The sequence below is a fragment of the Azolla caroliniana genome, unplaced genomic scaffold, assembly GCF_043228905.1.
Source record: "Azolla caroliniana isolate FFs.n. ecotype wild unplaced genomic scaffold, voAzoCaro1.0.p SCAF_12, whole genome shotgun sequence".
Classification (NCBI taxonomy): domain Eukaryota; kingdom Viridiplantae; phylum Streptophyta; class Polypodiopsida; order Salviniales; family Salviniaceae; genus Azolla; species Azolla caroliniana.
In genome coordinates this window covers 14,437,534-14,464,953 of record NW_028230447.1, presented here as the reverse complement: position 1 = coordinate 14,464,953, position 27,420 = coordinate 14,437,534, and the positions used below count along the sequence as shown (strand labels likewise).

At 39.3% G+C, this 27,420-nt stretch overlaps 1 protein-coding gene and 1 pseudogene across 1 annotated transcript; one reads left to right on the top strand and one right to left on the bottom strand.

Annotated features, from left to right (window-relative positions):
• The first annotated feature begins 1,727 nt into the window (after positions 1-1,727).
• Positions 1,728-6,124, top strand: LOC147857180 (3beta-hydroxysteroid-dehydrogenase/decarboxylase-like). Its single transcript, XM_087328718.1, has 12 exons — positions 1,728-1,998; positions 2,595-2,684; positions 2,935-3,068; positions 3,146-3,316; positions 3,977-4,105; positions 4,183-4,262; positions 4,339-4,534; positions 4,617-4,734; positions 4,817-4,991; positions 5,477-5,621; positions 5,698-5,764; positions 5,845-6,124. Exons 1-12 carry the CDS (start codon positions 1,773-1,775, stop codon positions 5,979-5,981), a joined length of 1,668 nt encoding a protein of 555 aa, XP_087184844.1. The 5' UTR covers positions 1,728-1,772; the 3' UTR covers positions 5,982-6,124.
• Positions 6,125-7,988: 1,864 nt separating this feature from the next.
• Positions 7,989-13,156, bottom strand: LOC147857179 (pentatricopeptide repeat-containing protein At2g33680-like; annotated as a pseudogene).
• Between the last annotated feature and the right edge of the window lie 14,264 nt (positions 13,157-27,420).

Sequence of the window (27,420 nt, the reverse complement as noted above, 5' to 3'; positions counted from 1 at the left end):
CAAATCAAAATAAAATAAACATTACACAGTAAATATAAAAGTAAATCAGATGAAAAGAAAAGAAACAAGGGAATTTGGTTATTTGCACATGTGAGATTCTCAAGTTAGGTATATTGTAGCTTTTGTCTTCGAAAGATATCTATCATAGGTCGATCAAGAATGAAAATGTCTCCGAAGCGAGGGAAGCACCTATGATGGCGGGAGATAATGGCTTTTATTTGTTGATGACAAGGGTGTCGAGGTCGTGGTCCACGGGGCTGAGGCCTACGTGCACGGCAAATTGCCATTGCCTGATCAATTGTAACCCCTTTGTTATGTCCTGGTCTGAAGCCCATTTGTGTATCTCGAGGTTGACTTCTAGCATTAGGAGTGATGGGGCTAAAGAAAGTTGTGATTGTTCTTTGTGGATGAGCTTGTGTGGCTGTATTCTTCAACAACTTTTCCCGATGTCTCTTGAGCTTTAGCAAGAAAAGTCCTAGGCATTGTTGGTCCTTATATTCCATTACCTTGCTTAGTGGGCCAAAGCCTTGTTTAAAGAGGCAATGGTATCTCCCTCTGATTTCATAAAAGACACTACAATGACAAACATAGTGTTCTTCAGATTCTACTCCTTGATGACACAATTGGCAAATTCTCTCTTCTAGAGGTAGTCATGTATATCTGCCTACCTCAATCTGTAGCTGATGTGATGAAGTTCACAGCTGCCCTATCACAATACGCAGCGCATAGGATAGATATAAGGTGGCCGGATGACAAATCCATCCTCCAATGTATGCAAGAAGTGTGTCTTATAGTGGGCCATCTTTGTAGCAAGTGGTATTTTGGGGTTGATCTATGTTATCTTGTTTTCCAAGTTAATAATATAAGTTCGGATCACTCTATTCTTTTCCACTTTGATCATATTTAGATGGGACAGTCCAAGCTATATTGGAACGGGGGTAGTGCATTTATATTCATGCCATGTGACTCGAACCATTGCTGCATTTCAGCATACCAACAATGAGTGTCTCCATTTTCAGCCAGTTGTTTTGATGACATAAGTGCCAACCTTGGGTACCTTCGTTTAGGGGGCTCCCAAAGACGTTGGATAAATGTCACTGAGCGGAACAACACCTCAGTTATTATTGGTGCTGCTCCCATCTCAGCCCGGATTATATCGTGGGGCACCGATGCTTTGCTCCTTATCATGTGAGCAATCATTGACACTAAAGGTCTCTCTAAATCTTTCCAATGATTTGCCTTGTTAAGACTCGGTCCCCATGTCATTACTCCATAAAGAAGAGTTGGTGTGACAAGTGTATCAAATAACCATAGCTTAGTCCGTGGCTCTTGGAACTGCAAATATGCACATTGTCTCTTGAGAGCACCAAGGGCTGCATATGCACGAGAAAGTCGGGCACAAGCGGCCTCTTGTAAGGAGAACCTAGATCCTGTAAATGTTACTCCTAGGTATGTGTAGGAGCGTGTGTATTCCACCTTTTCCTCTCCCAAGAAGAATTCTGGTTCTGATCTTGTTACCCATGCTTGGGTGGTGTTAAACACCATCACTTTAGTTTTATTCATGTTGATTGACAAACCTTACTCCGTACAAAATAGTTTTAAGGCATTTAGATGTGTGTGTGAGTGTGAGACAAATTGTAAAAGTGATTGAGAGCGAGAGGTGGGCTGGATGAGCTTTTGCAGCTTACGCATCAAAGAGCAGAGATCCGTGTAAACGCCTCTGGATATAGAAGAAGTCAAAGATATATATTGTAAGGACATTGTCTCTCAGTATGGTCAAGGTCTGCGTCGTTACTGGAGGTCGTGGATTTGCGGCTCGCCATCTCGTTCTTGAGCTTCTGAAGAGTGATCGATGGAATGTGGTTCGTATTATGGATCTATCTCCAAGCATCACTTTAGATCCTCTTGAAGAGGACAGCCTTCTCTCTCAATGCCTTAATTTTGGAAAAGCACAATATATATGTGCAGATCTTAGAGATCCCATTCAAGTCCTTGCAGGTAATCCTTCATGACTTTCTTATTGATGTTGTAATAAACACCCATGCATGCAAGCCGCATTACATCTCTACATTGTTTATTGATTGGAAATGGCTACATTTGATTTGGGTGCTTGATTACATCTAAATCGTACATTACTATTGTAAATCTTTATAAAATCTTGCTAATATCTTGGGTTAGTATCGGTTGAGTGATGTGTTGTGACAGTTTCTAGGCATTGTTATAGGGAGGAAATATAGGGACATAAGTTGAGTAAAATTGGTGCTTTATGCCTCGTTTAGAATACTTTCCTTGCATTTAGAGCATTGCATGTTATATGGGGGGTCTGATTCCTGATTGTCTATGGCATCCAACTCCTCAACACTATAATGGATGGTGCTAGTCTCATTTTGGTGCTCTTCATCATCCCAAGTTCCTTTTTCAATATCTGTATATGACACCAAAACTCAAATTTTCGTTTGCTTTACATCAATGCTCAATATGCTAGAGACTATAACCGAGATGGTAATGAACTATGTATGGGATATTTGATTTTTTAGTTTGTGACTTTGTCTAACATGGGATATTTTGTTTTTTTTATGGTCTATCCATAATAGCTTGCAAAGGAGCTTCAGCTGTTTTCCATATGGCAGCTCCAGATTCGTCTATCAACAGTTTTAATTTACACTACAGTGTTACTGTTGAAGGTTGGATTGGCATTACTGTTTCTTTTACTCAGTTTAAACATAGTTTTGTTTTGAACTCAATTATTGACAACTTTTGGTATTCTTAATCATAAATTAAAACGGCAGGTACTTGCAACATTGTTTCATAGTGATTTTCAGAATTTAGTGTGCAGATGCTGCTTTTTTAACAGTGTTTATAACATCACACATCGGGATTTGTTCTTGATCATGAGTGGCCGTTCAATGTTTTAACAATGCATTATATCTACAGGCACACGTAATATTATTAATGCATGCATTCATAATAATGTTCCTAAGCTCATTTACACCAGTTCACCCAGTACTGTTTTCGATGGTGTTCATGGAATAAGGAATGGGAATGAGTCGCTGCCATACCCTGATAAGGTCTCTCTTTGCAACATTTTTCAAGCAATTAGTATATGTGATTCAAAATACTAATATATTCTCATTCTGAATCACAGCACAATGATACATACTCTGAGACAAAAGCACAAGGAGAGGCACTTGTTCTCGCTGCTAATGGGAAGTCAGGTTTAGTTACATGTGCTATCCGTCCAAGCAGTATCTTTGGACCTGGGGACAGGTTGTTAGTCCCATCACTTGTCTCTGCAGCAAGATCGGGAAAAATGAAGGTGAGATCAGAATTTTATTCCCTTCTCCTTGTGTCATGGTGTCATTTCTTTTTTATGTCAATGTTAAGGATATGGATACAGCCATTTTGTTACACAAAAGATGCATTTGATACTGCCGCATTTTTTATCAAGGCATCGACTATTACGGGCATGACCATATATTATCCTGTGGTAAGTTTGTACCTAGTATTCTATTCACATGAATAAAGTGTGCGGGCTAAATGAGAGAGTAAAGAATCATGAGTAATAAAAAATCAGCTTTCGTGCTTGATCATTAAATGAGAGTGGTAAGTTAAACGGGAGTGACTGGCTTTTTAAATGTAATCACTCATGAATAATAAAAAATCAGGCTTGGTGCTTGATCGTTTGACTGAATTGCTGCCCTCTACAAATATCCATCATGGGATGATCCAATATGCAAAGGTACAAGAAAGGTGTTTCTGATTCTGCGTGACAATGGCTTTGATGTTGTTAAGTTATGGACACAGCAACTTGTGGGACCAGTTGCCGTTGGTGACAGAAACATCATGATAAAAAAATATTTCTAATAGTGACTTTTTTGAGTAGCAACAGCTTGCAAAACCATATCTCTTTGCTCAAGTATGAAACATGTATAAAGTCGACAATTGTGTAATAACTCACTTTGCATAATTATTGCAGTTTATACTGGGGGATGGAAAAAACATGTACGACTTCACTTATGTAGAGAATGTAGCTCACGCACATGTTTGTGCTGAACAAGCCCTAGATCCTGCCAAATGCTATGGAGATGATGTTGCTGCTGGGAAAGTAAGAATTAAATAACATAATGGCAATCAATCTCCCCCCTTTGTTGAATAATGCCACCATCCTACTTCTTGTTTCAGGCTTATTTTATCACAAACAAGGAGCCCAAACGGTTTTGGGATTTTGTTTCAGAAATCTTAGAGGGTCTTGGATATGAGAGGTATGGTGATATATTGAGCAAGTTCAATAGTTAAGTTCTCAACAAACATTGATGAATTTCATTAGTTGGATTTCAGGCCAAAAATACATCTCCCTGTTGGATTATTGATGCCCTTGGCTTCCCTTGTTGAGTGGATTTATCTACATCTTCCAGTTTCTGATGCATCTCCACAATTCACCCCTTCAAGATTAAGATTAGTGACTTCTTGGCGGACATTCAACATTGACAGGGCTACTAAACTCCTAGGATACAGTCCAATTATCTCCCTTGAGGTTTGCTATATCAAAGTCATCGATATGCTCATGTGGGGTTTCCTTGTCTCAGGTGCTTTGCCTTTTTCTTTTCTTGATTTAGGAAGGAATGAAGCGAACTATTGAATCATATTCCCATCTTCGAGCTGAAGCATATGTGATCAATAGTAGAGGATTAGATAGTACTTCAAAAGCTCACAAATTTCTTGGAGGTGGCAAAGGTATCAAAGAAAGCCAAGTATTTTTCATTTTCGAATAGTTCAAGATATTATGGTATAATTAGATAATGCTTTTTACCTGCAGTTGCTGATCTATTACTCTGGAAAAATGAGAAGCACACGTTTGCAGTTGGGACTGGCATATCAATGTTGATATATTTTCTCTTCATATCTAGTGTTACAGTCTTATCTGCAGTATCAAAATTGTGTATGGTGCTTATTGCTGGGTTATTCTTCCAAAACTACCTGCCGGCTTCACTGTAAGATATATCATACAAAAATTTACCATAATACCCCATTTTTCATGATATGCTGAACAACACCTCAATGATTTTAGAATCCCAAATAGCTTGAAATTCCCAAACTTGTCATCCCAATATGCTACATTATTTTGTAGACTCTTTCTAAAATCTCGACTGATGGGTTATGGTAGCCATGGACTTTATTATAGCATCATCATCTCGCAAGAATCACTCTATACTTTCCCGCTCTAGAGAGACAAACAGAGATAGCTGAAGGATAGTTTAGGATTTTCATGAAAATAAGAAGTATTTTGTTAACGTTTCCATATTGCCGAGTTGCTGAGCACTTGTCTTAATGCTTATTATCTTCTTTTTTGTCTCTAGCCAAATTGCCCGATTCCTACCACTTTCTATATTTTATCTTGATTGTTTGACCTTTCTAGTTATACTTTGTTTGAGAACTTGAGAAATCTTAAGATGTTTTGCTTCCGATTTGGTGGCAGAAAAAGAGACTTTTTTCCACCTTCATTTGAGGTATCCCTAGATACTGTGATCATGGCTGCACAGAATTTGAGAAGCATCTGGAATTTTATCTGGAACTCCATTGAAGATGCCGTGATAAAATGCGATTCACTCGCTTTTGTGAAGGTAGTTGGAGAACTAAGCTCAGTTTCTGATTTGATCATTAGAAATCATTCTGACTGAACCGTTACCCCTTTCACAGATAATGTTAGTTGTGTTGGGGGTGAGGATTCTTGGTAGATATCCCTTCTCAAACGTGCTGCTAACAGGTGAGAAAGAAAATCTTGTGGAAATTACACTAGTGTTGTTTTTGTCTAAGAAATATTAATGTCGTTATTGCTTATTTCAGGGTTTGCACTATTGTTCATAGTCTTCTACATTTATGAGAAGAAGGAAACGGAAATAGACAACTTTATTGCAGGTATTAAGGAGCGTGTAGTTCGGGTGTCTTTTTCACCAGGACTTCATGATGTAGACAACAAGTAATTGCAGAGACTTCAATCATTCTTCATATCTGTTTAACCTTGCACACTTAAAAATTCATGCATGATTTAGAATGGAGTGGTAAATGTCCAAGTACCAAAATCACACATTGTGAGAACTCCGATAAAGCATAAACTTTCAATCAACTCTAGAGTTTTACAGTTTTATTCTTTTTGAAACTTGAATGCAATACAAAGCTTGTCCTTCGATTTTTTATGACAAATAAAAGGGAAGAACAGAAAAATGTCCTTCCCTCTTTTGCATATTTACCTGAGTAACTAATTACAAGAATCAGAAGAATCCCTTGTATAAATTCATTGGTGACAGTGTAAATTTCTGAGAGTAACTATACTGCAATAAATAGGTCGTTTCATCGGTGAAGGTGTTGCATCTACGGATGAATGGTCGTGATGGTATGTATGGGTAGATAGTGACATTGGTGAGGTGTATGGTTTGAGGGTTTCATGCCTTAATCATCCTTGACAGGACAACCAATCTCCCTGACATGCAAATATCACATGTTTTACCTTCTCACAAGAGAATCCATCAAAATCATGCAATATGGTTAATGCTCACTCGAAACATTTGTTGTTTGAGATTTGAGGAGCTGAGCTGAGTTGAAGGATTAGATGCCCATTGCCCATTGTACCAATATTCACCGAAGTATATGCCATATAACCCACTTCTTGAAAGAGCCATGTGCTACGATAGGAGTGTTTCTAGCATTACTCTTTGTCATTGGCTTTTGCAAGCATGTTTGAATAGCGATGCAAATTTCGATATCAACTAGGTCAAATATAATCAATCACATTCACCTTCATGAAAACCATTCATAACAATTGAAATCTCCTTTGCTTGCAAATTCATATAACCCACTTCTTGAAAGAGCCACTTGCTGCAACAGGAACAGTGTTTGTAAGCATTACTCTTTGTCATCAGTTTTTTGTGAGCATGTTTGAATAGTGATGCAAATTTCAATGTCAACTTGGTCAAATACAACCACATTCGCCATCATAAACAATTGAAATCTCCTCTTCATGTACAAATGGAATATATTTATTTCAAACAAAAGTAACGGAGGAATTTCTTTAAGGATTCTTGACAAACAATTCCTAGCAACCAAAACACAAATAATGCAAGGAAATCCATTGGAAGAGTATTGGCTAATCAAGACTGGATGGGGGGTGGAAAAAGGAAAACAGAACTATGGAAACAGTTTCAGGTGTATGATTTCCGCCATGGTTTTAACCGCCCTTTGAAAACAAACAAAGAAAGTGTATTGACACATCAAAGCTTAAAAATCTAACAAGACCATCTGTTCCCTATTATTCAAGTGATTTGTGGCTTTCTCTAGATTTATATAGTCCACTTCAATCCTTGAAAACGTTATTGCATATTTGAAGATCATATAAGGCTGCGCTCTTTTTATGGTTTAGTTATCGAATCTATTGTCATCTCATGCAAAAACTAACAAATCTGTTAAACCAACTTTGAAATTTTGAAGGTTCCTTTGGTTCTAAATGCAAAGGATGTCAACCACTAGATATCTTGAAGATTTTGTCTTTTTCAAACATCATATGCTTAACTTGGTTTATTTCTTCATTTTTGTCTGACTTGAACACCACATAACAATTAAAAACCACACATAAAGGTATATACATTTCTCATGCTTTGCAATCTGATTTCTTAGTTCTCTGAATGAAAATATCTGGTGCTGGATTGTTATGATCTCATCCATCAGATTAACTAGGCAGTTAAATGTCCCAAATGATTAAAATGATGTGGATAACTATCAATAGAAGGGGAACGCATGTTACTTGGCATGATTATGTAAAGGAAGATTCTTAGATGGTTAGTCCTCATTGAGTGCAAAATGGTGGGGAAACAATGCTGTCAGTTAGGAGTGGGTCATTATAAATGAGACACCTACAAACAAGAACAAAGTTATTTTGGTTAAACACATGCAAGTCACATATAAAGACTTGGTCTCAGGCTCTCTTTGAATTCGTCATTAGAATCTGAAACTATATTAGTACATGTACTAGAATCCAAATTGAATTTCTTGATATCAATATCTTGTTTTGAAGGGTAATTAGAAGAAGACAATGTCCGGAGACTTTTTCAATCTACATGATCCTTGCATTGTTTCCAATACAGAATCTATACATGGGATACATCCTCCATCCCTCGTAAGCATGATATTGAATCCATCTACAGAACCTTGGCTTTGGTCACCTACATGGTGGTCAAAACTATCATTTCCTACTATGAACTTGTCCAGGTTATCGTCCAGTTGAATCCATACTGGCCCTGGTATTTTCCAAGCTCCCAAACTTTTGGTTAGATCAAATATTCCATCTACATCTTCTGATAATTGAGCATCATTGTATATGCTTGACATTAGTGCATAACCAGCTGCTTCATGCTGGAAGCATCGCTTCCCTAAATCTACACGTCCATGCATTTTACAGGCAGACAATAAAGTCATCCAACCAATTATGTCAGGATTGTTCGGCATGCTTAAAAGCATCCCTTCTGCTGCCTCTAGACATCCTGCACAGCCAAAAAGATCAATCATGCAGTTAAAATGCTTGGTCTTTGTACACTTTTCAACCTCTTGATCCCCACCATGCTTGAAGTAAATATTTCCTTCATTTACCTCACCACCATGACTGCAAGCTGAAAGTATATTAGAATAAGTTGTATCCTGAGGAACAAGCCCTTTCTGCTGCATTATTTCAAAGCATCTCCTAGCCAGATCAAAATTTCCCTGTTGGGAAAGTTCACCAATGAGATCTTCCCAAGAAATCCTATCTTGTTCAGGTAATGTTGAAAAAACCTTGAATGCATCTTTTAACCTTCCAAAGGTTGCATACATATAAATTAAAGCATTGCCAAGGTATCCATCTGAATAGAATTCACTTTTCATAATCAAATTATGTATCAACTGTCCTTGAGCTACAGCTCCAATATTACCACATGCTTTTACCACACCAAGAAAGGATGCCGCATTAGGTTCTATTCTGTTTTCTTTCATCTTGTGGAAAAGCTCAAGCGCAGAGAAATCCTCTCCATGCTGCGTGAATGCTGTCATCATGGCAGTCCATGATACAACATCATGATATTTTGAAGAATTAAATACGCCATATGCATCATCAACACACCCACATTTAGAGTACATGCCAATAAGAGCCCTTCCAAGGACCACATCTGACCCCAATCCTCTGTGTATAATTCCATGATGAGTCGATCTTCCTTCTTGCAGGGCTTCTTCATTACAGCATGCTTTAATAACACATAAAAGTATCACTTCATTGGGCTGAATGGTCTCCTTCTGCATAGTCTTAAAAAGCTGGAGGACGGTAGATATAACTCCATTTTCTGCATATATTGAGATGATCGAGCACCATGAGATGATATCTCGATTAGACAATCTATCAAATACTCTTCGAGCTTCCATAATATAACCACACTTACCATAAAATCAACAAGAGAGTTCCCTAGAACCGCATCCAAATGAAATCCATGTTTCACTATTTGATCGTGTATGAGCTTACATCGTGCAACTGTGCCAAAAGAGGGACACACACTCAAAAGGCATAAAAATATGACTGTATCAGGATAGACTCCCTTTTCTTGCATTTCATTGAGCAATTCAAATGCCACAGAAATATGTCCAGACTGCGCATGACCAGACACCAAAACACTCCATATCACAACATTCTGCTGTGGCAAACTATTGAAAACAGCATGTGCTTCTCTCAAGCTTCCACATTTTGAAAACATATCAATCAATGTGCTTCCGATACCTAGATCAGACTCAAGTCCGAAGCTCACTATTTGACAGTATAACTGCATCCCTTTCTCCAAACTTTCTGCATCAATGCATGCCTTCATGGCATATAAATATGTGATTTTGTCTGGCAATACCATCTCCTCTTGCAATTTATCAAACATGAACAAAGCCTTGGATGGATACCCTTGCTTGGCATAGCCTGCGATGATTGCACTCCATAATAGAATGTTCTTGTTTGACAAACTATGGAATGCATCGTCCATTTCCGTCAAACATTTGCACCTACCATACATATCAATAAGAGCTCTTACAAGAGCTGGATACAGTTCCATCCCATCTCTAACAGCTTGGCAATGAATAAGGTACCCCTCATCTAAAGTGCAAGCTTGTAAACTCCAAACAAATGCAGCTTCATCTGACTTTTCCATTTTCCAGAACAACTCAAGTGCAGATGACAAAGACCTTGCTGAACATAACCGGTAATCATCACACCAAATGAGACAACATCTCGATTCTTCAAAGTGTTGAAAACATGTCGAGCCTCACTCACGGTTCTACACTTACAATACATGCTCATAAGTGTACTCGCAACCATTACATCTGATTCCATGTTGTTCCTGATGAGATAATCGTGTAGAACCTTCCCATGAATAGATGAATGAATGTTGCTGCATGCTCTTAGGAGACAAAGGCACGTAACTTTATCTGGGTTTAAATTGATTTCTTGCATTTCATAGAATAGTTTGAGTGCACACATGTCTTGTTCATGATGAACATATGCAGCAACCATCGCCCCCATTGAAACCATATTCTTATGTGTGAAGTTCTCAAAAACTTTACAAGCATCTTCTAAGCTTCCACACTTTGAATACAAGTCGATAAGGGTGCTTCCGAGAAGTGAATCAAGACTGATCTTTTCTCTTATAATCTGATCATGTGTGAGTCTACCTTCATACAAAGAACCTATACCACTGCATGCTTGGAGAATGCACAAATATAATACTTTGTCAGGTTGAATGCCGTCAACATGCATTTTCTTTATGAGGTCAAGGGCAGAGAAGCCATCTCCTTGTTGTATATATCCAGTAAGCATAGCATTCCATGTTACCACATTTCTATTAGGCAAATCATTGAAAACTTTTCGTGCATCTTCAATGCTTCCACATTTAGCATACATATCAATCAAAGAGCTACCTATAATAACATCTGATTCAAATTCATCACAAAGCACATGAATATGGATCAAATTTCCTTGCTCCAAATCCCCTAGCTTTGCACAAGCTTTTATTATACAGGGATATAAACCACGGTTTCGCTTGAACCCACTCGATCGACGAGATTCATAGTAAAATTGAAGAGCTCTCAGAGCTTTTCCATGGTTAATTTGTGCTAAAACAAGAGAATTCCATGTAGAAATACATGGTGTCAATACTCCAGAAAAAACCAAGTTCACTTCTAGCAAGCTACCACACGAACCAAACGCTTGAATCAAAAGATTGGAGATGGAGATGGAATCAAGCTGATGGATAACAGCAATAGAATGCAGAGACCTTATGGCAATAGCGTCCTATTCCTTGATGCATTTCTGCAATAGGTGAAAGATTCAGTGTGTGAAAGACGGCTTCCTTGCAATATATCTTTGAGTTTTCCTTCTAGAAACAGGGATCTAAAAACGCCTCTGAAAGTTGGAGAGAGGAATCGAACCCATGACTAATTTTTGAAGAGAGAGTAGAAGTATATCTAAAGACTAGGAGTAGACAACGGCTTGGCGCAAACCTGAACTCAGTTGCCAAACCGAACCGTCAAACCGTTTTAAGGCTTAACCAGTTGGACAAGGCCAAACTGGCTAAGCCGAAACCGAACCGTTGCTGATTCCTGAAGTCTATGTATTGACGAACCACTCAACAAATGGGCACCTCATGATTCCTATTTCTCCAAAACAATTGCTCGGCATTCGACTATCTGCGAGGAGGTAATCAGTTAATGCATTACACACATGGGACATGAAAGGCAAGGATGCAAGCAAGATAGTTTGAGCATGGCTAGTCACATATGTGCTTATGTATGTACGAGGGTGTGGATAGACGAAAGACGAGCAGACATGTGGTAGTTGCTAGTGCTTATGCATGTATGACAGAAAGAAGAAAGCTATATTAACGTCTTTTAAGGCCAAAATTGGCCCATGAGACAATTGGATTACAACAAAAATGGGGTATTTACCTATTCATCGAAAGAAAAAAGAAGAAGAAGAAGAGCTTAAGCTAAATGGTTCTAGTAAAAAAACATGTTTTATAAGGAAATGGCTTTATACTAGGCTTAGCTTCATTTCCATCCAAGTCTCTTGAAAAGAAGCAGGAGGTCAAAGGGTTTCGATGCGGATGTGGATTGTGGTCCCAATGTAAGAGGTACCCCAACCATAGCTTCTAGGTGGCATAGCTCACATTCCCTTATCTTCTTAATTGTTCCCACTCCTCGTCGAGTTGCTTTGAAGCTCAACATCCGAGGGCGTTTGGTTGTTCTTTGCATTTCCATTTCATCGAGAGAGGCCGAGTGGCGTAGGTGTGTCCACATTTATTGTCTCCCCTTGTTCCAAAAAAATCACATTAGTTTCATGTTGGTGGATATTAAAAGGGTTATCATTAACAGTTTGTAATTTATTCTCCTTATGTTGTTTTAGCTCTAAGATATACCTACCTAGTCTCTTTATATCCAGAGTATCTAATAGCTTGGAGAGGGTGGGAGAGGGTCCTAGTATGTTTTGGTATTTCGCTTATCTTGGCATAAGTTGGACATTTACATGTAAAGTGATGTTCATCTTCTATCTCTTTGTGACATAACCTACACAACCTTTCCTCTTTAGGGACTGTCATTGAAGAGTTGTTTAGCCCACTTAGGTATTTTCTTTACATGTGGGACTGGCATAGGCTGAACTATCGAGCCATTACCAACAGATGGTTCGGCTTCCTTTTTTGGACAGTGGGTCAAGATTGGGTGGAATACTTCTTCATTGATGAGATAACTTGTTCTCAGCTAGCTGTGGTCGTTCCTCATTGAACATCACATCATGGCTTGTCAATATCTTTCTTGCCTCTACATCGTAGAGTCGATAGGCCTTTGACTCTTCACTATATCCGAGAAAGATACACTTCTTGCTTTTAGCATCCAACTTCTTTTTGCTCACATCTGGAACATGTGCGTAGCATGTACACCCAAAGGTTCTGAAGTGCAGCACTGAAGGTTTCTTGCCTGAATAAGCTTCTTGAGGTGTTTTCCCTTGAAGTGCCTTCGTATAGCTCTGATTGAGGATGTAAACTGTTGTATTCACTGCTTCAACCCAGAATGGGTCAGGTAATGCTTGTGCCTTCAACATACACCTAGCCATCTCGACAATTGTTTGGTTTAGACATTCGACAACACCATTTTGTTGTGGGGTGTAGGCACTTAATTCCATGCTCTTTGCAATACTCACATAATTCTATAGATAAGAATTCTCCACCTCGATCTGAGCGTAACTCCTTCACTAACTTTCCAGACCCTCGCTTGACAAACTTATGTCATCTTTTGAAGATTTTAAAAGCTTCAGCCTTCTCCCGAAGGAAGTAAACCCACATCTTTCTACTGACATCGTCGACTAGCAGCATATAGTAGAGAGATCCACCCATTGTAGAAGTCACCATTTTTCCAAAGAGGTTGATGTGTATTAGCTGTAGAGGAGTCTTTGTCCGATTTTGACTCTCTTTTGGAATGGCTGATCTTTGATGCTTGCCCATCATACAAGCATCACAAACATGACTTAAGTCAAATAGGGTTGGCTACCCAACTACCATATTCGACTTCTTCATCTCCTTCAACACAACAACATTGAGATGCCCAAATCTCTCATGCCATTGATTTGTGTTAGTACTTGTTAAAGGTAAAGAGGGATGTTTGAGGGAGCAGCTATTGAGAGATGACGTTCAACAAAAAAAGGACTATAGTAGAGATGAGAGTAGAGACACACAAATTTTTTTGGTGTACCCAACCGCCTTGATTGGAACACAAGAAAAAAAGGTTATTATATTAGTTAGCCCTATAAACAAAGAGGTGTGTTCACATTACAAAAGGAGGTGTCCTGTCTAGGTGAACAATGTGTTCACATATATGAATAAATACCTAATGTGTGAACTACGGGCCTTTACACCTAACAACCTCCCACTTAAAGGTCTAATGTGAACATTCAAGTAGGGAGATGAGAGTAAAGACACACAGATTGTTTTGGTGTACCCAATCGCATTGATTGGTACACAAGAAAGAAAAAGTTTATTATATTAGTTAGCCCTACAAACAAAGAGATGTGTTCACATTACAAAAGAAGGTGTCTTGTCTAGGTGAACAATGTGTTCACATATATGAATAATTACCTAATGTGTGAACTACGGGCCTTTACACCTAACAGTGTTGTGGTTAGTAGAAATTGTAAACGTGCTCAACTCATAGAGATTGTTGCGCCGTACCCCTATTCCTACAACCTTGCCACCAGAATCTGTTATTTTTGCACCCGACTTCTTGAATGGAACATCAAGACCCTTGTCGGTTAGTGTAGAAATGGACAATAGATTCTTCTTGAGATTTGGCACGTACAACACTTGAGAGATGCTTTGTCCCGCCAGTCGTTGCTTTGAGGGGGACAATTCCGGTTCCTTTGGCTAGACATCGAGCATTGTTCCCGACCACAACATTGATGGGCTCTTTTAGAGATGTCCAAGAGCTGTACCAGTCACGATTACTAGTCATATGTTGGGACTCTCCACTATCAAGAATCCAAGAGTCGTCGACAACTTGAGTTTCAATTGAAGAACACACTTCTTCAATTGCGACCCATAACTCAAGCTCATCTATGATGTTGTTGGCGGACTTGGGCTCTCTCCAAGAAGTCTTACTAGAACCATTCTTCTCATCCACCATCTTCTTCCGACAATCCTTGATTGTGTGACCCTTCTTGTCACAGTGGAAACACGATCCATTGAATTTTTTCTTCTTTGGTATCCTATTCGCATTGTTTGAATTGGATGCCCCTTTAACCTTAGTCCTAGAGACAAATGCTAAATCTTCCCTTCTTTCTCTTGTCTTCAGCCAAAGCTCCTCTTCAAGCAACATTACACACTTAGTTCATCAAATTTTAAAGGAGTGGGTCAAACCTGAGTGTTCAATGCTGTCACAATGCCATCATACTTGAAAGGAAGTACTCGAATGCACCGACAAGCCATATCCTCTAGAGAGACGACTACTCCAACAACCGCTAGCTGATCTTGAAGATCCTTAATCCATTTTACAAAGGATTCTACTTTCTCTCCATCAGCAAGCTTCTTTGCAGCAAGCTGATTTTCGAGGTTTTGTATCCTTGTATAGTTTCTAGTTTCATACTAGCTGGCCAATATGCTCCAAGCTTCATGTGCCCTAGTTGTATGTTGCACTAATTTAGTACAGAGTCACATACATCAGTGACTATGGTACACAATGCATCAACACTCCTCTTCTAGGCTCAAAGTAGATCAACATTGGGAGGGATTGATGTGGTAGGGTGTGTAGGGTCAAAGGTCGCCATGGGCTCAGGGTCTCCTCTTGTGGGCCCCATGATTGTCTCCAACAACTCATAGGAGTCCAAAATGGCAGACATTTTGAACTTCCATAGAATGTAGTTGGTTCCATCTAGCTTTCCATCAGACAATGGAGGTGGGCAAATGCACAGTGGAGCAGCTCCAACATTCGTGGACAAGGCCATTGATACATCTGACATTCCATTCAATGTCAAAAATGAGAAACATGATCTTTTACGCCATTTGATTGCGCAAGAGATCAACCTTATTAAAGAAGATATCGAAATAGCACTAAAGGAAGAAATGAAAAAGGAGATAGAGAAACAGAAATCATAATTGTACGCCTCTATCAAGGCTGAGTTATTAGAAGAGATGCGGAAAGACATAATAAGCCATGTGGAGAAATCACACTTAGAGCTCAAGGATGACATGACACAATATCTTAAGGATAAAATATCCTCAAGTAAGGTTGACTTAGGAGCTATAAAAGTGGATTTCGAAAAAGGACAAGAAGCAGTGGAAAGATGCATCTCTACAGTGAAAGCCAATGTCACGAAGGAAATGCAAACATGGGCAGACATTGCCAAAGATGCCAAAGCTCAAGCCGAGCACGCCCAAAACGAAATTAAAGCAAATGCTCCTTGGATAGAGGTAGTAAAAAAGCAAAAAGGAACATCCATGGATAGGATGGCAATGATGAATGCTACTTTAGAAGAAGAAGCCAAGAGGAAAGCTCATGCGTTGCATGTACGAGTGGTTGGTTGGGCCGAAAAGGGAAATCCACAAGAAGATGCCAAGAATCTCGCAACAAAGATTGGAGCATTAGATATTCCATTTGCTTCGGCGTGGAGAGTGGGAAGAGATGAGTCTAGAGCTAAAGCCCTTATCATCCACTTCATGGATGTTGACAAGAAAAAAGCTTTCCTCTCTAAAAGAAAGGCACTCAAGGGTGAAAAGATATACTTAGATGACGATCTCACTCCAGCCCAAGTGGCACACCGCAAAGAAAACATGCCACGAGTGCTTGATGCAAGAAAGGAAGGTAAATGGGCCGTATATAGAGACGGCAAGGTCATTATTACAGAGAAGAGAACCGCATGATGATATATGGCCTATGAGACCCTACGCATGACCATATGGAATTGCAATGGCTCTCTACGGACAGATGTTGGATATTTTGAAGATACATTGAAAAACACAGATATTGCTATGTATACAGAGACTCACCAATGTATGGCTAGCAAACTCCCCGAGGTACAAGGATACAGATGGGAGTCAATATGTCGCCCCCAACCTCGGACATGAGGAAGCATTAGAGGTTCGGGAGGAGTGGCTATGCTATACAAAGAGGAGCTCCATGGTAGAGTGCATGTTGTACATAAGGATGTGGATGCATGCTACATGTGGATATGCATAAAAAGAGGGGATCTTAGGGAGCTATATATTGCAATTTGCTACTTTCCACCTGCCTATTCAAGGTTTGCACCTCTAGGTGACTCACCATATCTACCACTATATGATGATATCATAAGATTTGCTACTATGGGGACTATAATACTATTAGGAGATTTTAATGCATGAACCAAGGATGAACAAACAACTATATTTAACACCGATGAGGCTTTCTATGGAGAAGTTATGGCGGAAGAGGTTGGTCTAAAGAGAAAAGCTCAAGATATGAGTGCTATAACTGAATACGGAAAACACTTTCTAGCCTTGGGAAGCGCGCATGAACTTGTGATATATAATGGCTTGTTACAATGGCCTAGATCAGATGCTTTGACATGTTGAAACCCAAAAGGGGGTACAAGCACAACCGATTATCTAATGGGATCTCTATCTCTTATACCTGAAATAAAAGTGTTCACTATATCAGGAAGACCTATTGGCTTGGGAGCTGATCATGCATATCTACGCTTTGAGGTAAAGGATGGATGCACAAAGGATGTATATGCTAAGGAGAGTGGGCTGGCTAGGTATCTATTCACACGCGAGACAATTGATGTCTATAGTTGTGGTGTATATAGTGGCATGCTAGATTTGGATCCATTCGCACCCCTTGAAGAACTTACCCAAGGTTTATCCAAATCATTGCATAAAGCAGCCACAAATGCCTTCCCTCACACAACGGCTAACCCCCCCAAACTCGGTAGAGTAATACAAAATAGTTGGTATGATGATGAATGTCGTGATACAAGGAGATGCTTGTAATGTGATGTAACTTGGGGCATTTATACACACAACCAAGCGAGAGCAACCTTCCAACGCCTCATAAGGAGGAAGAAGAGATTGTATTTGGCTAAATTTGAAGATCATTTGTATCGCTTGTTTCTAGGACGAGAGAGTAAAAGAGCATGGAAATTTTTTAATGAGAGGCAACCCACCACACAACTGACCTCACCTCAGGTGTGGCACGAATATGCAAAGGTCCTATATGATATCCTGGGGCAACCTCCTCTTCCCCACCCGAATGCCTCACGCCCACATGAATGAACCTTCTTTACACCACAAAATGTAAGAAATGCCATTGATAGGCTACAATTTGGGAATGCCCAAGATCATGATGGATTGGTGGGTGAACACTTTATCTATGCCCGTGACACCTTGCTCCCATTGCTAGCACACATATTTAATAGAGCCATGTGCGAAGGTTTTCCTACTAGATGGACTCAGCATACCATTGTGCCAATCCTCAAGAGTGGAGACCCCATGATGCCAAGCAACTATAGGACAATCATGTTTGGCCATTACTTGGCTAAACTATCAGAATTGAGTATATGGGCAGAGCAAAATGGCTGCCGTTCAATTGGACAGGCAAGCTTTCGGAAGGGTTTCACAACTTTGGATCACATATTCACCCTCCGGGCCCTTATTGAGGAGGGCAGAGCCCACAATAAGAGGATTTATTGTTGCTTTGTGGATTTTCGAAAAGCCTTTGACACTGTGCCACGTGCTTGGCTTATGCAGCGGCTAGAGGCCATTGGTGTTCCTATAGATATGCAATGGGGAATCTATGCACTCTTTGAATCTATTTCAAGAAAAGTTCGGTCTCTTAAGGGCTTGTCAAAGGCGGTGGCTAGCACAATTGGCGTGAATCAAGGATGCCCACTATCCCCCACACTCTTCGATCTCTATATAGATGAGGTATCACAGTACATAGAGAGATTTGGTGGTTCCGGAGCACACCTAGCAGGTATAGCTATACAAATATTACTATATGTTGATGATATTGTGCTGATTTCTGACTCTCCGGAGGGACTAGAAAGACATCTAAATGCCTTACAACTATTTTGTACGGACAAAGGTTTGTCAATCAACATGAATAAAACTAAAGTGATGGTGTTTAACACCACCCAAGCATGGGTAACAAGATCAGAACCAAAATTCTTCTTGGGAGAGGAAAAGGTGGAATACACACGCTCCTACACATACCTAGGAGTAACATTTACAGGACCTAGGTTCTCCTTATAAGAGGCCACTTGTGCCCGACTTTCTCATGGATATGCAGCCCTTGGTGCTCTTGAAAGACAATGTGCACATTTGCAGTTCCACGAGCCACAGACTAAGCTATGGTTATTTGATACACTTGTCACACCAACTCTTCTCTATGGAGTAGAGACATGGGGACCGAGTCTTAACAAGGCAAATCATTGGAAAGATTTAGAGAGACCTTTAGTGTCAATGATTGCTCGCATGATAAGGAGCAAAGCATCGGTGCCCCACGATATAATCCGGTTAGAGATGGGAGCAACACCTATAATAACCGAGGCGTTGTTCCGATCAGTGACATTTATCCAACGTCTTTGGGAGTTCCCTAAACGAAGGTACCCAAGGTTGGCACTTATGTGATCAAGACAACTGGCTGAAAATGGAGACACTCATTGTTGGTATGCTGAAATGCAGCAATGGTTCGAGTCACATGGGATGAGTATAAATGCACTACCCCTATTCCAATATAGCTTGGACTATCCCCATCTCAATATGACCAAAGTGGAAAAGAATAGAGTGATCCGAACTGATATTATTAACTTGGAAAACACCCGTATATACCTAATCTAGATCAACCTCTCAGTATTGATACCATGTTAGAACTGTTGAGAATTGATTAGATGGGTATATAGAATTACAATTATAGAGATGGATATATGAAAACAAAACTTCTATTACATATGAGAGTAGCTCACAATGGTAGTTTACACATGCTCTCCCACCCTAGAGCTTAGATAAGATATGGACCAACTCACTACAAAATTAGTGGGGATTGATGATCAATCCAATCATTGTGTAAGAAAGTGAATTATGTTCTATGTTTGGTCTGAGTATAACATTAAATGTGCAAGTTAGTTGATAGTAGTGGAGATATTCCTTTTATGTCAACTGACTTGTCGTTTAATATGACCCAACTCCCTAGATACAGACTAGTGCTAGATAGTACTTATCTTGGAGTCAATGGCACATACTTCAAGACTAAGTACATCGTAACTTGCCCAAAAAATATTCTTGTTGACTTGATTAGCCAATCCTATTACCTATTTTGCTCTTTCCTAAATACATTGTGTCCTACGCATCTACGGTTTCCTAGATTAACACCTTATCGACCCATATGGTCGATTTGCACACTAGCCGCTCCTCATTTTGGGCGATATCACAAAATGTGCACTCTAAGAGCAGACATGGGGATAGATTTAAAAGTTCGGGCTGATCATTGATTATATCTAACAATTGCCAGGTTTGATGGTGAGCAAAATTTCTTTAAAATAGGAAGACTTGTACTAAAATAGGAAGACTTCCTAGGGGGTTGAAATCTTTGCAACAGCTACAAGAGAGAAGACAATATTCGAGGTATATAAATTCCCGTGTGATACAAGTAGGGAACCAGATATTGGAATTACAAACGATTTCAACGGATTTTAATTATCATAATATATTGTCTTCATGGGCAGAATCGGGAGATAAAGTAAATAAACTGTTTTTTGTAGTGCATAATTATCATAAGACAACCGTTAGTATTTCTCGGTTAAAATGTCAGGACGGCTCTTATACCACGCATTCTAGTCAGATGAGGGAAATAACCTCAGATTATTATGAGACTTTGTTGAAAGCTAGATCATTTTCTGAGGATGATTTGATTAAAAGGGACATCATATGGTCAAAGATTCAGAATAGGGTATCTGGACAATTGATAGATTGTCTTTTACAACCGCTAAATTCTCAAGAGGTTTTTAAAGCTGCTAAAGCCCTTGCTAAAGATGTTTGTCCTGGCTTGGATGGGTTGGGAGTCTAGTGGTATATCCAATATTGGGATTTGATAGGTGATGGATTGACCAAAGCCTACCAAAAGATATTAGATTCGGGAAATATGGGTGAGCGAGACTTACTAGTGTTATTTCTTGATTTTGAAAAGGCTTATGACAGAGTGGACTAGGATTTTATGGAGGGAACATTGGTTAGGATGGGTTTCCCAAACGCATGGATAAGAGGAGTATCAACATTATATCATAATGCGTATAACTCTCTTTTATTTGCAGGGGATGTTGGTAGGAGATTCCTGATCTTAAGATCAGTAAGACAAGGATGTCCACTTGCTCCTTTCCTGTTTCTATTAGTATCTGAATCATTTTCTGTACATCTAAATTCTCAATATGTAAATATTAAAGGGTTAGCATTACCAGTGTCGTATGCTGCTCTGGATAGCGAGTTTGCTGATGACATAGCTTTATATGTTCAGGCCTCACGATTAAATTTAGCACAGGTGCAAAAGGCTGTGGATGATTTTTCAGATGCATCGGGTGCATTGATAAATTGTGATAAGTCATCAAGTTTTTGGGTTGCTCCGGGAGATCCGCTAGTTAATGTGCCTTCCTCAGGATTCACATGGATACCTAAAGGTCAGTCCATTAGGTATTTAGGCTATAGAGTGGGCTTGGGATTAAAGGCAGAGGATATGGTTGCACCCTTGTTATTAAGATTAAGGAATAAGCTAATATACTGGAATAAGGAAAAGCTATCTTTAGCAGGTCGGATAGTTGTAGCTAATTCGGTCCTTCTGTCCTCGATTTGGTATATAACATCTACATGGCTATTTTCCAGGACAATAATGCTTAAAGTTCAATGCCTAATATGGAATTTTATTTGGGGGAACAATGCGTCTAACAATTTGGTAGCAAAGGTCGCTTGGACAGTTCTTATACAATCTAAGCGAAAAGGAGGTTTAGGTTTGATTGATCCTTTTATGCAAAGTAAAGCCTTACTTTCCAAACATGTCGTTAGGAGTTTAATGCCAGGAGAGGAGTTATGGAAAAAGCTATGGATTCGGCATTTACATAATGTCAAGCCATCAACAGGTGGTCAATGGAAAGATAGTCTTAGATGGTTTTTTAATGCAGATTTTCCATCGCCGAAGTCTAATGTTGGATCCTTAGATTTTTTTAACGGAATATTTCGAGCATGGGAAAGTATTCGCCAAGCACTTGTTTTCTTCCCACCGAAACTTATACTCAATTCATGCGTCAACCTTTGATATGGAACCCTTTATTTACGGATGAAGCTGCATGTGTGTTGGGTCTATGACCTAGGTTATCTTGGGCTGCAATGGATAATGGTCCAACCCGTACAATTGTGGATTGGATAAACTTCTTGCAGACATTGGCTCAGGACCGAAAGAATAGGTTGTCTAGTTTAAGAGGGGAAAATATAATGGTAGATCAATTGTCCATGGTGTATCAGGTCACAGTACCAACTTTGCAGCTTGATCATTTTCAAAGGTGGTACGGTATGTTTTTGACACTTAATATACTTATAGGTGCTCGTTTATATCATCAAAATGGTAATATTCACTTCTATGAAGTGGTGGATAATGGTAGGTTGGTATTAGTAGATGACGAGTCTACAATCATGTCTGCTGCGAAGTAGTTACCAGTGCGAGTAATTGCTAGATTGGATGAAAAATTGGTTATTGACCCTAGTCCCTTAATTGCTAACTATGCATCCTAGATTTGGGTTGTACACGCTAGACCACTTGTGGATCTGCAGTGGGATCCTGCGGATTATGGTTGGAAATTGCCCATGCCTAATAATTCCACTAAGGTCCTCCCATTCTTCACATATTTGGTGGCGTTTGGGAGAAACTTTATGTTGAGTCAGATTGAATCAATACCGGCGGGAAAAAAGTATTGGGACGAAGGTAATGTATCATCTTCTCAGATGATGATGTTTTGGAAACAGTTTTGGTCAATTAAATGTATGAACAAGATATTACACTTTCGTTGGTTGATGATTCATTATGTGTTGCCAGTAGGTGATTTGATGAGGGGATCTGTAACTGATCGGTCATGCGTTATGTGTGGTTATGTACGTGAGTCATTGCATCATGTATTTTGGGAATGTGTTGTCGCAAAAAAAAATTGGTTTAGAATTCTTAGGCTACTAGGTCGTAAGTATAGGTCGGGGATTTTTACGTGGGGTGCAGTCTTATGGGGAAGGTTAGATCAACAAATGACTTTCTATCATCATCATTATTCTTCTTTGACATTACGTGCCACAAGTTTGCAGGTATACTATACTTCAACCTCCTTGCAGGGAATCAAGTTTTTCTCCCGTAGTCACGTCTGGCAAATTGTCTCCTCTTTGGCTTTATGGATTCTTTGGAAACCTAGGTGCTCCAAGCTATACAATGATGAAAACACTCATATCGTGGATCAAGTTAAGTCTTTTTGGAACTTATTGGTACATACAGTTAAAGGTGAATATGATAGTTATAAGGGTTCTGGTCACACAACTAATAAGAAAAGAATGAGAATTCGTAAAGTTTGGTCGTCTATACCTATTATGTTGAATGAAGCCGCTGATGTCAAGTGGAACTATGTACCACCTCAGTGGTTATTCTTGCCACCGGCACCATCTTTAGTATAAATAACATGATATACTATAGATGACTGTTGATATTTTTGTTAGGATAAGTGATGTTGGTAGAAATCAAGGACATGGCAAGCCAAAACTTGGTGCTGATTAGCGAGAAGGCGAGATGGTTGTTGTGGATGTAAGAAACAATTTCTTATGGGCGATAAGGATGAGTGTAGATGGTGTGGGGGTTGAAGAAGCATATTATCATGAGTTGGTGAGGGAATTTTTACATTAATTTGTTTGCGGTCTATATGGCAGGATGCTTGATGGAAGGAAATCAAGGACATGGCAAGCCAAAACTTGGTGCCGATTAGTGAGAAGGCGAGATGGTTATTGTGGATGTAAGAAGCAATTTCTTATGAGCGATAACGATGAGTGTAGATGGTGTGGGGGTTGAAGAAGCATATTATCATGAGTTCGTGGGGGAATTTTTTACATTAATTTGTTTGCGGTCTATATGGTAGGATGCTTGATGGAAGGAAATCAAGGACATGGCAAGCCAAAATTTGGTGCCGATTAGTGAGAAGGCGAGATGGTTGTTGTGGATGATGCTTGATGGAATTTGGTGGCATGGCACGGAGTGAAGAAGATTTTAGGTTTCATCTTAGGGAGTGCAACAAACAAGATAGTCTTCTAGTTGTTGTCATGTAGTTATTGTCTTTATAGAGTTTATTCATGACGAGAGGATGAGTGACGATGGTGTGGGGGTTGAAGCAAATATATGAGAGGATGAGGAAACATTTTATAATCACTTCATTATTATGTATACAGGAATTTGGTGGTAATCGGCGTGATGGTTGATGTGGGCTTAAGAAGCAAAATTGTTTTGAGGGATAAGGATGAGAGAAGATGGTGTGGGGGGTGAAGCAGAATATTATGAGTAGGTACAGAAATGGAACGTATGGTAGTCTCTGCCAGATTGCTACATGCATTGGAATACTTTGTGCCCTGATAATTGGGCTTCCAGTACAAACTATTCCTGGCTGTTGGAGGAATTGATTTTGGATATCCATCTCGCCTGCTGCAGTGCTCTTAGTTGGGATGAAGTTCTGTTTTAAGAGCCCGAAATGGTCAATTGGAGCAGCCATGTTTGTTTTGCAACAACACTCTGGAATCAATGGTGTGTTTTATTTCTATTTTATTTCTCCCCAACAGTATTCAGAAATGCTGGAATCAGTTTTGATTTGTTTGCAAGTGTTTATGTTGGGATTGTGAATCTTCTTACAGATCCAGACCTGCCATATATGATTGGGAAGACAGAGAACATGGAATATCATGTGAAAGATAAGTTTGCTGAGGAGGTGTTATTATGTGGCTCATTTGGTGACATTGTCGCCTCCTCTCCTTCAAAGATGCTGGTCTTTGTGTGATTGAACCATCGAAAAAGCTGGATATTCGTAGATGTTGTTTATATGTGGGGTATGGTCTTCAGTACATGTGAAACAAAAGGCGAACATGAAGTTTTCAAACTACCAGCCAGGGTGGACAACTAGGTTGGAGATTGTTTTCGTTTTTAGTTTTTAGATGTGGTCTTCTACCTAGCAAAGCTTGCTACATGCATTGGAATACTTTGTGCCTTGGTAATTGGGCTTCCAGTAGAAACTGTTCTTGGCTGTTGGAGGAATTGATAAATGCCAAAGCTTATATTTGGTCTTGTTTTTGATAATATATATTCGTGGAGATGAAACAATATTATGTACTATTTGTATACTGCCTCCGGGCCTTTTATTAATACCAATGGAGCATATGTTTTATGGTAAAAGAAAATAAAAAATTTCTTGCCAAGAAAGATGGTATTAATTGTTTGAATGATGGAGGAGGAACGGTTGTACTACTAGGCTTCAACCCAAAAAATATTGCGATTTAGAAGTAGAATGTGAACTGAAAAATGCAAAGCAAGAGGAAGAGGAATGTGATTTATGAACCTCTCACTAAAGAGAAATGGACTTAGTTATGGTGAGGAGAAACTGGCTTTACAAAATTCTCTGGAAAGACTGCATTTTCATCAGCCCAAAAACTCTTATAATCCACAAGCTGAATTTAAATACTCTGCTGATGGTTAGGACAAAATGATTTTACAGGACTATTATGAAGGATTGTCTTCATAATCCATGTGATTCAGGAAAGTCTACAACTATCCTCACCCCAAAACTGTTCTAATTCAAAAGCCAGATTGTGAACTGATACAGTCCCAATGCAAAGAAACTGCAATATGATCATGGACCTCTCAGAAAAGATAACCCTACTACTACTTTAACTACCGATGATGTCCGAGGGGAAAACAAAATGTTCAAAACACTCAAGAAAAGATGGTCTTCATTGTTTGTGTCTGGTGCAGGAAAAATTCCCAGTAATCTCCGACCCAAAATTTGTTACAATTCAGAAGCTGTATGTGAACCAGCACTCTCCAATGTGAATAAAGTGAATTTGCGAGTATAAACAGTCACGAATCTCTCAGAAAAGGTAAACCCCACTGCTAAAAAAATCGGCACTGATGATGAAGGGGGAATCGATCATGCAAAACTCTAGGAAAGATGGGTCTAGTGCAGTCCATGTGATGCAGGAATGACTACATTTGTCTTGGATGCAAAACTATGGAATTTCAGTTACTGCTAAAGCCAGGAATGTTAAGTGGATACCAGGGAGCAATGGGTGAAAAGGCTCCCATGTTAGTGGAATCTAAGTTTTTCTTCAGCTTTCTGAGATCATACAACACAACAATAAGTCCTTTACCTATTCTGTTATCTGCTTGCTGTTAGATTCCACACTTATTGTATATTGAAAGTGAATTATATAACTCTAAATTCTGTGTGAAGCATTTTTTTCCCCTTACTCCATTTAAAACAGAGGCTTTTAGATATGTTGGTCATAATTTCGCTCAGAATTATTTGATTGTGCAGAAAAAGCAAAAAATTACATCAAGGCCCATCCGAGAGCTTTCGCGCATTTAAGAAACGGATTATTATGTCTTAAGATCTTGAACTACAAACAAGTTTACCTTTTCTGTATGTATGTACAAGTATGTTGTACATAATCACAAAATCATATTCGTTGCTAAACAAAGAAGCCACATATATCGATACATGTTAGACCCCCCCCATCCCATTGTTTGTGATCCGGACCATTGCTTCCATATGATTTAGTTTGCACTTGCTTCAATATGAGATGGGATGTTGGTCCATAGGTGATGGAACTAGTTGATCATGACATGTTTTGTACTTAGATGTAGCACAACAGATATACAGATACACAAATAAACGAGACAAGAAACACACAATTTTACGTCGAAAACCCTGATTTCGGGGAAAAACCATGGTGAACAAAGATTTCCACGATGAGACAAGAAAGAATACAATCATAGAATGATAGAACCTGATTTGGTATGGATGTACTCTCAGGTTGTTATTTGAAACCACAATTTCAGTCGAGTGCACCAAACCCTAACTCGTAGGTATCTATCTCCTTCGAAGCTTTCAAAGCTTCTCTATTCTATTTCTCTTTCTTCTCTGTTACACTCTTCTTTCTTTGCTTCCTCCGACACTTAGCTTCTGAGCTATGTCACTCACACAACCACTATTGTGTTCGCTCTTTGTTGCTTTTCCCTTGCAACGCGCGTTCTCTCTCGGGTGCTCACACTCTCTCAAGTTCAATTTCATGCTTCTCTCACAGTTATACTCTTAGTGAGTTATCCAACATATATATGCAGCTAATATGATTCTCTCTATATATACTAACTTATCACACATACACACAAACATAGTTATACTCTTAGTGAGTTATCCAACATATATATGCAGCTAATATGATTCTCTCTATATATACTAACTTATCACACACACACACACACACACACAAACATAGTTATACTCTCAGTGAGTTATCCAACATATATATGCAGCTAATATGATTCTCTCTATATATACTAACTTATCTCACACACACGAATCCCATTTCAGCCAACCGACTCTTGTTTCGGCTTTCTGACCGATTTCGGCTATCCAACTCTCATTTAGACCGATTTTGGCCAGTTGACTCTCATTTTGGCTTTTCGGCCAACTCCCCCAGAAGGAGGGACAATCTTACATAACAAACTCCCCTTTAAGTCGTGTAGGGGGAGAGTCAACCAGACCAGTCCATCGTCATCACGCAACAAATTTTTCCATAGACA

What these genes read in the sequence shown, in the direction of transcription:
- LOC147857180 (XM_087328718.1), top strand. Translation starts at nt 1,773, where the DNA reads ATGGTCAAGGTCTGCGTCGTTACTGGAGGTCGTGGATTTGCGGCTCGC. An exon ending in CGCTGCCATACCCTGATAAG is followed by an intron (nt 3,069 to 3,145) that starts GTCTCTCTTTGC and finishes TCTGAATCACAG; the next exon opens with CACAATGATACATACTCTGA. An exon ending in CAAGATCGGGAAAAATGAAG is followed by an intron (nt 3,317 to 3,976) that starts GTGAGATCAGAA and finishes TAATTATTGCAG; the next exon opens with TTTATACTGGGGGATGGAAA.